The sequence below is a fragment of the Thunnus thynnus genome, chromosome 9, assembly GCF_963924715.1.
Source record: "Thunnus thynnus chromosome 9, fThuThy2.1, whole genome shotgun sequence".
Taxonomy (NCBI): domain Eukaryota; kingdom Metazoa; phylum Chordata; class Actinopteri; order Scombriformes; family Scombridae; genus Thunnus; species Thunnus thynnus.
The window spans coordinates 13,171,820-13,183,826 of NC_089525.1; the positions used below are offsets into that span (position 1 = coordinate 13,171,820).

At 40.2% G+C, this 12,007-nt stretch overlaps 2 protein-coding genes across 3 annotated transcripts; one reads left to right on the forward strand and one right to left on the reverse strand.

Annotated features, from left to right (window-relative positions):
• Positions 1-120: 120 nt before the first annotated feature.
• Positions 121-4,991, reverse strand: rab9b (RAB9B, member RAS oncogene family). The gene is made up of 2 exons (XM_067598949.1): positions 4,484-4,991; positions 121-3,501 (listed from the first exon to the last, which is right to left on the reverse strand). Exon 2 carries the CDS (start codon positions 3,430-3,432, stop codon positions 2,821-2,823), a length of 612 nt encoding a protein of 203 aa, XP_067455050.1. The 5' UTR covers positions 3,433-3,501; positions 4,484-4,991; the 3' UTR covers positions 121-2,820.
• On the forward strand, positions 4,083-11,999 carry fut11 (fucosyltransferase 11 (alpha (1,3) fucosyltransferase)). 2 transcript variants are annotated; one of them, XM_067598945.1, is made up of 5 exons: positions 4,083-4,204; positions 8,480-8,818; positions 8,955-9,335; positions 10,121-10,743; positions 10,910-11,999. In XM_067598945.1, exons 2-5 carry the CDS (start codon positions 8,480-8,482, stop codon positions 11,058-11,060), a joined length of 1,494 nt encoding a protein of 497 aa, XP_067455046.1. In that variant the 5' UTR covers positions 4,083-4,204; the 3' UTR covers positions 11,061-11,999. The 2 variants fall into 2 exon arrangements, with proteins under 2 accessions (XP_067455046.1, XP_067455045.1); XM_067598944.1 differs by lacking the exon at positions 4,083-4,204 and adding an exon at positions 7,969-8,182.
• Positions 12,000-12,007: the final 8 nt, after the last annotated feature.

Genomic DNA, 12,007 nt, shown 5'->3' on the forward strand with positions numbered 1-12,007 from the left:
TTCGTTTTTAAAACAGTTTCCAAGTGATTGTTTTCTAGCTTTAAAGTCATTTCAAAGTCATATACATACTTTCATGGATTTTCAAGGCATGAGCACAAAAAAAGCACAAAGAGAGAGATCTTAATTTGGTATATCGCATGTTTTATTTGTAGCCAAGCACTGGAAGAGTATTCAACGCTTTGCCAGCATGTTGGCACAGTCTCATCCTCTGTAGTGCAAAAAGAGGAGTAAGGGAAGTTGTACGTTAGATGAACAGATAATCAAGATCAAGTTGGACAGTTTAACTTTCACACAGCTTAAACCACACTCACGGGTTGAGCACTGGGGAGAGCGAAACAGACGTTCAGTGTCATTTTGTACATTATTATTATAAACTGAATGTCGTTTGCAGTATACATCAGCCATTAATAAGATCAGCCCAAACAAATTAGTTTTTACATTCATAAATATTACAGCAACATTTAAAAAAATACTGACATTAGACAGGGTTGCAGTTATATAAGACAACACCATAAGGGAAACATACTGTAGATTATTATACCAGCTTATAAATATCAGATTCTCAGGTATATTAGATTTCAGGTGAACGCTGAGGTCAGCTACATCATTTTAACGGGATAGAAAATTAAATATTACAGTAAGAAGAAAACATTAACCTGACAAATGATAAGCTAACAGCCCTCATTTTTGCTTTGGATTAATGTAGGCTAACAGCTCGATTATGTAAAAATGCCCAACTCAGTTCACAGTTTATTAAGTTTCTCTCATACACTGTGAGTACCAGTACTCAAACACACCTTATAAAACTTACAGTAATCATATAAACAAGCTATTTATTATAAGCCTACATTAAACCAAAGAACCATATTATAAGTAAATATGACAGTACCTGATTGGATTGGGTTCACTTTCACAGTGAAGCTCTTTGTAATGTTCATCATTAGTCTGCATGCATACTGATTTATGATGCAATTTTTGACTTGAAAGGCAAATAATGTGATCTCAGGCTAAGACAATACACAAGAAAACCCTATGAGAACACGGAGCTATAATGAGACCCATAGTAACTTTGTGCATTCAGAAGATGAAAACATTTTCTCTTATTAATGCAACAGGTTTGGTTGTTTGAGCAGACACAATATAAAATACTATTGAAGCAGCAATTAAAATACTGACGAGAATGAATTCAAAACATGTTAAATTCAGTTTGAAGCTTCAAACACCAGCCATATTATTTTCTCAAACCATAAAGGCAAAGAACAATGCCCTGTGGCCAAAAGCAGTAAACCAAAGTCAAATGTACCTACGGCGAGTAAGCCTGTATGTAAAAACATTGAAATAAAAGTAAAGTACCATTCAGCTGAGAACTGGTAAACATCATAAAGTCCTCAGAATACTCAGATATATGTTTGAACAGAGAGGACAGGTGATGCACATTGCACGCATTAGTGGTAACGACATTATCCTTGTGCTCAGGATATTTCACATTCGGCTGAGACCTAGAATGACCAGACAAGGCGTATGTAATATGTAATATGTAATATACCATAGAGCAAAGAGACCTTCAGAATAGGCAAAGCTAAAGGACTGGAATGTTAAGGCTTGGCACGCAATCAACAGGGCAGACGCAGGATTACAAACATGCCATAATTATGAAAATTATTGTTAATTCTAATAATTATAACCTCCTCTGCACATCAGGAGTACAGACTCTAATCAGCCCCTGATCAAACACCGAAGCCTAATGTAAATATCAGAGCATGTTTGCAAAAAAATAACACATTAAAGGATGGAAATGTGCTTCACAGCAAAATAAACAGCAGTTTATGAACAACAGTAGAAAAAGCAGTGTAATTTCTGAACTTTGAGAAACACTGAACCTTAATATACAGGTTCATGTACCTAAATCATGGGACATAAAAATGATCTGTTAATGCCTGACTTGTACACTTGACAACACATCGGGCTACACTGTAGTGTAGTAGTAAGAGATAAGAGCACCACAATTGTTTAAACCCAATTCTTACACAACTGCAAAATTCAAGCTTGCAATTCCCTTCCCATTGAAGACAAACATGGTCATCTTCCATATTAGTGCAGCAATCATTTATCTTTTTCATACCTTAAATCATATTTAAGTACCGTCATACTGATAATGGGAGTTCTGACACACAATATCTGCCTGGACAGGGAACACTGTCAACTCACTGTCTGTCTCGTTGTCTGTGTCCAGAAAATACATCAGTTCTCCTGCAACAGCTAAAATATCTGATAACAAGAGAAATCGATGGTATATTCAAAGTCCCCCTAAAACTCGGGAAAAATCAGCTCTTGGACAGACAGTTGAGAAATAACAAGACCTATGTTGCTGTGCCAATAGTAGTGTGCTCTTCAAGAGAGGATTTGTAAAATCGTTTGTTGAGTGTATTATTTAAAATTTCAATTATGTTGATTAAAATAAATGCTCTGGAAGCATTATTTGATACAACCCCTGCATAGGCAGATAACGCTGAAGCTGGGTAAAATGTTTTGTGCAGCACTACTGAAAGCAGACAGAGTACCAAGATGAGTGTGCCTGTTACAGAGTGCCTGTGCCTTGGTTATAGTAACAATTCAACAAATCTAGACACTGGTCAAACCTGTGACACAACTCTCCTCAGAGCAGCTGTATCTTATCCATATTATCTGTAGGTGATACAGTATCAGTACCTTGTACCTACAGTACATGTACCATAAACAATATCTGACTGGCTCTCCAAAACTGCCCCAGGCAGGTTTCAGTCAGAGAGATTATGAAAACGTGGGTTCACACCTGACCAGTCAGCAGCAAGAAGTGCGAGCTGTTTTGCGGTTGCCATGGAGATCTATAGTACCACTCAGTAGCGTGTGGTCAATCTGGTCCTCAGCAGCCAGAACTTCCTTGACAGCTGCCTCGAATGCAGCTGTGACATTAGTGTCATCCTTAGCACTGGTCTCAAAGTAAGGGCAGCAGCCGTTCTCCTCACACCAGGCCCGTGCTTCATCCTCCCCCACTTCCCTTTGCTCCATGTCTACCTTATTCCCAAGTACCACAAAAGGGAACCGCTCAGGGTCTTTGACGTCCGAATAATGCATAAACTCCTTCTTCCAGCCGCCAAGGTTCTGGAAGCTCTGCAGATCGTTCACAGCAAATGTGAGCAGGCAGCAGTCGGCGCCTCGGTAGAAGGGCGTGCGCAGGGATTTGAAGCGCTCCTGGCCCGCTGTGTCCCAGATCTGAAGAGTAACTAGGCGCCCGTCCACCTCCAGGTCCCTGTTGAGGAACTCCACACCAATGGTGTGGAAGGACTGGGAGTCGAAGCGGTCTGTGACATAACGGTTCATCAAGGAGGACTTGCCCACTCCTCCGTCCCCCAGCAGGATCACCTTCAGCAGCAGGCTCTTCCCGCTCATCATTCTTCCACCCACCCCTCCTGACTGGGTTACAGCCCTCCACACCAGGTGGCAGACCAGGGTCAATTTAATCTAGAAAGAGGAAGACAGGCAAAAAATAGACAATGGCTTGACACAAAGCACTGTTGTAAAATAGGAAGTGAAAGATACTGACATCTCAGAAAAAAATCAATGTGCGTATGCTGATGATTCAGTGTCAATAACTAAGAGAAAGACCAGCTGTTGTAGCAACTCTCATATTCAACCTCAAATGAACCTGTCAAATATTCAGCCATATGACTGATGTGTAATGGTTGACTAGTCTGAGTGACATAATGACAGAGGTGAATGACCGAGAGGTCTGCTATAGCTCTGTCAGCTTTGTCTCTGGTTAAAGTAAGGGAGACAGTGCTGTGCTAAATGACAACAGCTCTGTTGTTTACTACATGCCACATTAATACTGACTCATTGTTGTCTACTCATGTACTATGCCTGGAAGACTAAACTGAACCGAACAGGTACCAGACTGATGTAGTGTAGGATATAGACATTATCCTAAAAGACGAGGTACAAAATGAATTTATGACATATATTGGGGATGCCGTGTAGGATTCACAACAACAGGGGCGAGTCAGGATCATGAGCCGACTCTGGGAGCGACCACTGCACCTGCGCAGACCACAAACGTGTCCCAGCTTGTTGTCAATTGTGGCTGGAGGCTAAAACTGACTAAGCCGCTTCGTCGATGGTCTCTGCGAAGCTCTACGTGAAGTGTTTCAGGACAGACGTTAACTAGGTAACAGTCCTCTTTAAAAAAAAACAACTTCCGTGCAACAAACAATAAGACTGTTCTGTAGCTTCCCTGTTAACTAACTTAGCAAGCTGGCCGGCCGGCTAGTGTGGGTGTCTTGTTGACATCCATCCTGGTCAGGCTAACGGTTAGCTTCAGTGCATGAGCCACAAAACTAATTTTAAAAGCTTTGTAAGCAACGAAAGACCAAATGTCGCAGTGAGGTGATATATCCATAAAAGAATGCATCTAATACAAATGGAACAAAAGTGTATTTTAACTCACTCAGTTTCTAATAGTTGATATGACGCGGTCTGCCCTGCTCCCCACATATGACTGGGATCGAGCGTCGTTACGTCATGTGCGCGCCCCCGTCGACGGGATAGAAACCGGGGTCCTAAAGCCCGAAGGGTCCTTTTCCGTACAGGGCGGCAACAAAGAAGAGGGGTCTATCTATAGACCTACATCACACACCCACTTTACTACACGACACACCCACTTTACACGCCCATAGGACACACCCCACCTAATGTTGTCACTTTAACAGCATGCTATGACACACCCCAGTCACCCCGAACCCTAACCATCTCACTGCTCTTGCTTAATCCTGACCAGTGGGTGTGTCATGTAGTAAAGTGGGTGTGTCATGTAGATTCTGCCAGTCAGCAGATAAACCTGTTTACAACAAAGTGTCACTGTGAGGTGTATATGGAAGCCAAGAACAGCCGTGCTTGCAATTATTTTTTAATGTCAATATCTCAAGTTCAAGAGAAAGCAAAAGGCCAATTTCCTGAGATAACGAGATGATTTAACACGAGTTATCACTGGTGGAGCATTGTCATTTGTTCATTCCTGTCTTCTCCTCTCCATGTCCTCCAACACATGGATAGCTCAACTATTTAGATCAAGCCCAAGAAGCCTTCAGGTGGCTCTTCAGGACATGGGTTCAAATCTGTCATATGTTGGTTTTCATTCCCTCTCTCCACTCACCTTTCCTTTCTCTCATTAAGTATTATAAAATGAAAATGCTTGAAAGGTAGTTATTGTTTGGTACTTCTCCCACATGAACCATCCCATCATATTATGGAGTTAATCAACCTGCCATTTTGCCGTCACACAGATGCCGTTAATAAAGGTGCTGTTAATAATAATGGGTATTCCTTGATCCGACATTTTCAGCTTAAATCAGTCGCTACAGTTGTCAAGACACTGGCATGGCACTCCTCATCTCTGATAAACATTATAAGTAATTAGAGGAAACAACCCTCTGTTTTCTCGAGATAACGGGTTGATTATACCGTTATCTCGAGATAACAAAGCTCGTTTTCTCGAGATAACGAAATAATTAACTTGTTATCTTGAGAAAACGGCATTCAAAAATGTAAGCGCGGCCTTTCTCAGTTTCCGTAGGCCTGTAACAGTGCAATAATAATCGTGTTTACTCAAGTATTGTGCTTAAGTACATTTTAAGTTTCTTATGCTTCAAGATGTATATATAAAATACTCTATTTTGAATAATAATTTGTGTCTGATGGTTTCTCCACCAATAAGTTCAATTATCTTGTTAAAATCCTTAAAATTACATCTGCTCCTTCTTTCCTTATTAAAAAGCCCAAATCTATAAATATGCAAATATATTTAATTTGAGGAGTTGAACTGTTGGACACAAGATGTTTCCTACTTCACTGTTAAGTCCATTCTCAGTGTTCTCTTTGTGCACTGGAGGCTTCAAATTTCCACATCACACCTGTGTAAGTTGCATATTGGACCAGGATTGGCTTTAAAACTAGTCGTGATGTCACAAATCCTGCTCATAGGTCTACCCCTTAAAATTGGACACAGAGAAACTTTCCACTTTCAGCAGATGAATGTGAAAACAGCCTTCTAGTGTCAAACTCTGCACATACATCATTCTGCACAGTGAAACTCAAACATAACTGTAGGAACCAGAAGAAAAACACGTTTTGGAGTGGAGGGGAACTTTAAGTAGCTATTCTATTCTGTGCTTCTTCTACTCAGAGCTGCAAGTCGATTAATCGGTTAGTTGATCAACAAAAAATTCCTCCCCTACATACTTACTCACACTCCACCAAACACACAGAAGTATTTATCACCCATCATTTATGTGTATGAATCTGTTTATCACTTGTGTGCAATACTGCACCTGCACAACAATGTGCAATATAATATATATTTGTGTATATTTAAATATGTCTCTCTCTTATCTTTCTCTTTTCTGTCTCCTTTTTTTTATAATTGTAAATATTTTATTATATACTGTAATTGGAACTAGAGCTCAAAGAAGCCAAATTTCACTGCCTTCAATGTTGCCATCTGCTGTGTTGCTGTGCATATTGCAATAAAAGCTCTTCAATCTCTCTTGAATAATCAAATAATAATTTCAGTCATTTGTCAAGAAAAAATGCCAAACACTCTGTGGTTCAAGCTTCTTAAGTGTGAGGATTTGCTGTTTTTCTTTGGCATATATAACAGTCAGCTGAATATCTTTGGGGTCTTGACAGTTGATTGGGCAAAAAAAAAGCAAATTGGAGTCCTTACAGTGGGCTCTAAGAAATTGTGAATAGCATTTTTTCACTATTTCTTAACATTTCATAGACCAAATGATTAATCATTTAATCAAGAAAATAATTTCAGATTAATCAATAATGAAAATATCGGTAGTTGCAGCCCAAGATATATTGTATCTTTCACTCCAATAGATGTATTTGCTGCAGTCTACTAGTTACTTTGCAGGTTAAAATTCAGTGTGCAAAACTCATGTTGAACCTGTGAATTGTTAAAGTTAAATTTTTCACGAGTATGAAGACAGAATTAACTGTACCTCAACCAGCTACAACAGTGATGCTACTTACACATTAATGTACTAGTATTAACAAACCAGTCATATAACATATAATAATATAACACTCACAGGAGCATTTACTTTTAATACATGTTGTTCAAATGTCTGTACTTTTTTACTTAAGTATGATTTTGAATGTTTTTAATGGACTTTATCAAAATTGTAAAGGATCTGAATATTTTTTCCACCACTTTTAAATCAGAGGGCCAAAATACCAAGTCTCATTTAAACATGACTATTTGATTAGAAAAAACTTTCTTGCAGACATTGATTGAATTTTTTTTTTTTTTTGCTTAAAATCAATGAAGAAAAGCAAATGAAGGAATGATGTTGATACTTTTTTTAAAATCAATGTCATTGTACATTTATACTAGTTTCACAACAGCAAAAGTAAATGGCCTATGACAAACATCTGTTTAACTTTGTATATGAGACAATATTTCAAAGCTGTTTTAAGACTAATGTCTTTTAGGTTTTTGTATGAGGTATTTGTTATATTAGATTTACTCTAGACACTTTTTGTTTTATATGTACCTACCCTATATACACTTGAGGTACTATAGCCTATATACTACTGCTGGACTACTGTGCTCTAGTTTTTGCAGTATAATATATTAAAATATCTTGGGAAAGAAAAAAAAAACGATTGTTGCACACTGAACACCCATAACTGTTAATTGTATGTATCTTTTTTATAGATATATTATTATGTGCATATTTTTATTGTATTTTTTATTACTTTACTGAGAGATCCACACAAGAATTCAAGAAGCTCTTGTACACCGGTACCTGAGCAAATGGCAAATTAAGTCTTGAATCTTAGGATAGGCGAATTTAGTAGTACTATTCTTGCTCCGGAGGTGTAAACTAGGTGGCGGTATAGCCCGTAATTAGTTTGCGACCAAAGAAGAAGAAGAAGAAGAAAAAGCGCAAGAAGCAGAAACGTAGAAGAAGAAGCCAGCTGTTTTTATTCCCGCTATAGCGCTGGTTGTGATCGGACAGTATCCCATTATCAACACTCTTCAAAGCGTAAAACTTAAACCAAGGATAGCTTCGTATTTCTGGTTTGGAGAACTGAGAGGAAAAGGCACCTTCATGTGTTTGTCGCAGTGACCATAAAGGTAGGAAACTGTGTAAATGCTTCGTTACTGATGCTCTGACAACACTGACACGTACGATTGAAATGTTAGTTGTGAGGCTGTTTGTTCAACCAAGTTAGTTGCCAGCAAAATAAGTACAACTGTAACACTTTCACTTGGGTAATGAGCACCAAAACAGAGCTTGATTTAATTTACTACACTGAGGAGTCACACCACCATTAAACAGATTTAACAGATTGAATTGGTTTTATTCTTTTGAAAGGTGACCTACTTCTATCTGAGCAATGAATATATTTTCTGTTCTTTTTCACCTCTCAGATGGCAGGTAGGGGCAGGCTGGTGCCCTGTGTGTGTCTGGGGCTGTTTGGCGTCCTATGCTGGGTCTGGGTCTCCTTTGCCTCCTTTCCTGATGACCAACTTCCCCTGGAGGCCTTGGATGCAGTGGACCGAGGAGCCTTTCAGCCCCAGAGTGCTCTAGCAGAGATGGAGTTCGCCTCCATCAGCTCATACAGAGGTCCTGGCAACAATGACCGCCGCAGTAACAAGGAGCTGCCCATTCTCCTGTGGTGGAGCGGAGGTTTGTTCCCACATTTTCCTGGAGACACTGAGCGCATCGATTGTGCCACATCCTCCTGCCTGGTCACAAGCAACCGCAAGGTACCAGAGATACTTAACCTTTATAAAGCTCGTTACTGAAACTCGTGGCTTAGACAGAGAGAAGATGCATGCACACATTAATATTAATAATCATCCAAAGTTGTTCTGCCAGTAATCTTGAGCTTGTTCTTGAAAGGTCCAGCTGTATAAACGGACAGCATCCATCATCTTTTATGGGACAGACTTCCGTGCATATGAGGCGCCGCTCCCTCGTCTCCGTCACCAGACCTGGGCGCTGTTCCACGAAGAGTCACCCATGAATAACTACGTGCTCTCTCATGGACCAGGAATCAGGCTGTTCAATTACACTGCCACGTTTCGCAGGGAGTCCGACTATCCTCTGACCCTGCAGTGGCTGCCCTCTCTGAACTACCTGCTGAAACCTGTAGCCGTGTCCCTGAAGGAGAAGAACCGGCTGAGGAGGGAGGGCCTGGCCCCTGTGCTCTACATGCAGTCTCACTGCGATGTGCCATCAGACAGAGACAGATACGTCCACGAGCTCATGAAGTACATCCAGGTAACAGGGCATAAATGTTCTTTCAGGGCCATATTTACTAAGAAGCACACTAGATTAATGTAGATGTTTCCAGTTTGGTGCCTGACTTATCAGGATTGCCTCATGCAACATGTATGTTAAGTTGGAATTTTATAACAACTAAAGAGCAGTCACTTCTGCATGCTGTGGCTTTGCTCTCAAAGCAGTAAATGGTGGCAGTCAGAGCAGACTGATGAGGCACATGTTGGTTTGAAGTTCCTTTTTTTTAAAAGTAAAACAGTGGTAATAGAGTCTCATTTGGCAGTTAATTAATTTAATCTCATCCTCTGGTATTTGAAAGAGCTCTTCTCTAATAGAACACTCCTTTTAATTGTCTTGTTTTGCCTCTTTTCATGTTCTGCACAAATTTTAGAATATCTTTCTGCACAGTGTTAAATACCATTATTAATAATCTCCTTTATTTTGAACCCTAATAGAGACACCCTTTAAAATAAATATCAATTGGCTCTCATGCACTGATGATCTCTAGTTTAGAGTCTTCCTCATTTCCACTTGCACATACTTGTTAGCAGGTCAAAATCATGAATGCAGTAACACCGCTGTAAGTTTAGACCTCAGTGTGATGTTTGTGAATTCCCACCAGGGAATAAAATATTAGAGTTCAACTAGGAATGTCTATTCAGGGCATTTTGGAAAATGTAGACCATTAAAAGAGTGTCAGTGTCACATGAATAATCTCTTGGCAAATGTTTCCTAACTATGCCTCCGTCTTTCTCTTTTCTGACACCTTGTTTTTCTCTCTGTAGGTGGACTCTTACGGGAAATGCTTGAACAACAAACCCCTACCTGAACATCTGAAGGACACATCTACTGCTACCAGCGAGGATCCCACTTTCATGGGTTTTGTTGCCCGCTACAAGTTCCACCTGGCACTGGAGAACGGCCGGTGTCCAGATTACATGACAGAGAAGCTGTGGCGGCCTCTCCATCAGGGCTGTGTGCCCGTCTATCGAGGCTCCTCCGTGGTGGCAGACTGGATGCCCAACGACCGTTCTGCGATCATCATAGATGACTTCCCCTCACCTAAAGCGCTTGCTGACACCCTCAAATTTCTGGATGAGAACGATAATGAATATGCAAAATATTTAGAGTTCAAACACCCCAGCCGTATTACCAATATTCGTTTGCTGGAGGCTCTAGAGACCCGTGAGTGGGGGGTTAATGACATGAGTAAACCCAACTACTTGAATGGATTTGAGTGTTACGTGTGTGACCAGGAGAATGCGCGACTGGCAGCAGAACGAGCATACAGGAAGGCTCCTAAGAAGAACCAACCTCCTCAGCCAAAAATGGCTACAAACTCTCACATGGGATGTCCACTGCCCAGTCCGGGGTATGGAAACGTCCAAGACTTACCTGCAGATGATGGGTGAGTTTGTCTTAAATTATTCACTGTGCCAGGTGTGAAAGCCCTCCACTCTTTATGCTTTAATGTGAATAATAATGTCCCGAGGGGAGAAAAATCAGTCTGTTTTAATCGTCTAATTAAAATACTCTCTGTGATGAGCCTAATCTGTTTGTATATCTGTCCGCAGATGGTTGCAAATATGGCCTCAGGATTACTGGCAGAGCCTGGACCAAGCAGAGGGGCTGGAGTCTCTGATAAGACATAACGAGTCAGACCCTTCGCTGCTGTGGAAGCACATCCAAAACATTGCTGTGAGCAGAGCCAGAGGAAAACACTGACACAGGCCCTCAAAACAAACCGAGGATGGAACACATCCAGGATTACAGGGGTGTCCTATATTATGCATCCCCTCTGTTTAAATGAGGGAGTGAAGCAGAAATGACTCATATTTTGCACCTGAGCCAAAACTCCTTTACCCATATGAGCAGTTTAGTTATACTACAACAGATTTTGATATTGATATGACCTACTTTTGTCCTTTTCGCTAAGTTCAGTAATGGGAAAATAATGTTTTAGAATGTAATATGCTAATTATTTCAAGCAGTTTTATTACCATAACTGAGGTGCCATCATTGCCCTTAGTCTGCCTTGCACAGAGGCGCATTCTCACAGGAGGCAGATTTTCATTGCACTGGGGCAGAGCCAAAGACTTGTCCTCTGTACCATGGGAGCTCTGCCTAACTGTGTGTGAAGACCATCAAGACAGTAGCCAATGAACAACACTGGCTTTTTTTTTTTTTTTTTTTTTTTAGTTACTCAGCAGGTAACTGATGGTTATTAGCTAAAGTCACATTTATATACACAGCTATTTTAAGTGACTATGCAAGGAAAGTATTATTTCACCAAGGAGTGGAGAAAGGCAACTGTAAAGTCAAGCACAACTCTCCAGACGGAGATCACCACTGCATTTTCAAAGTAGTTCTCAGGAGCAGCTCATCTAATGGACATCTTGTGGTTGATACTTTATAATATTGCTCTATTTTCTGTTACACGATGCTAAGCTCATCAGTATGTGCAATAATTTTCCGAATTATGCTTTTCTAAAACATGTAACTGCTTGAAATTGTCTTGTGCATCTACTAGCACACTACTTTTGTATCACATATTTATACCAGGGTTATATAAATCATTTTATTTTGTTAACAAAGCATCATACAAGTGAACACACTATTTTGTATCAAGAAGAACAAAGGAAGTAAACATTTTGTAAAAAGTCATTTTCTCG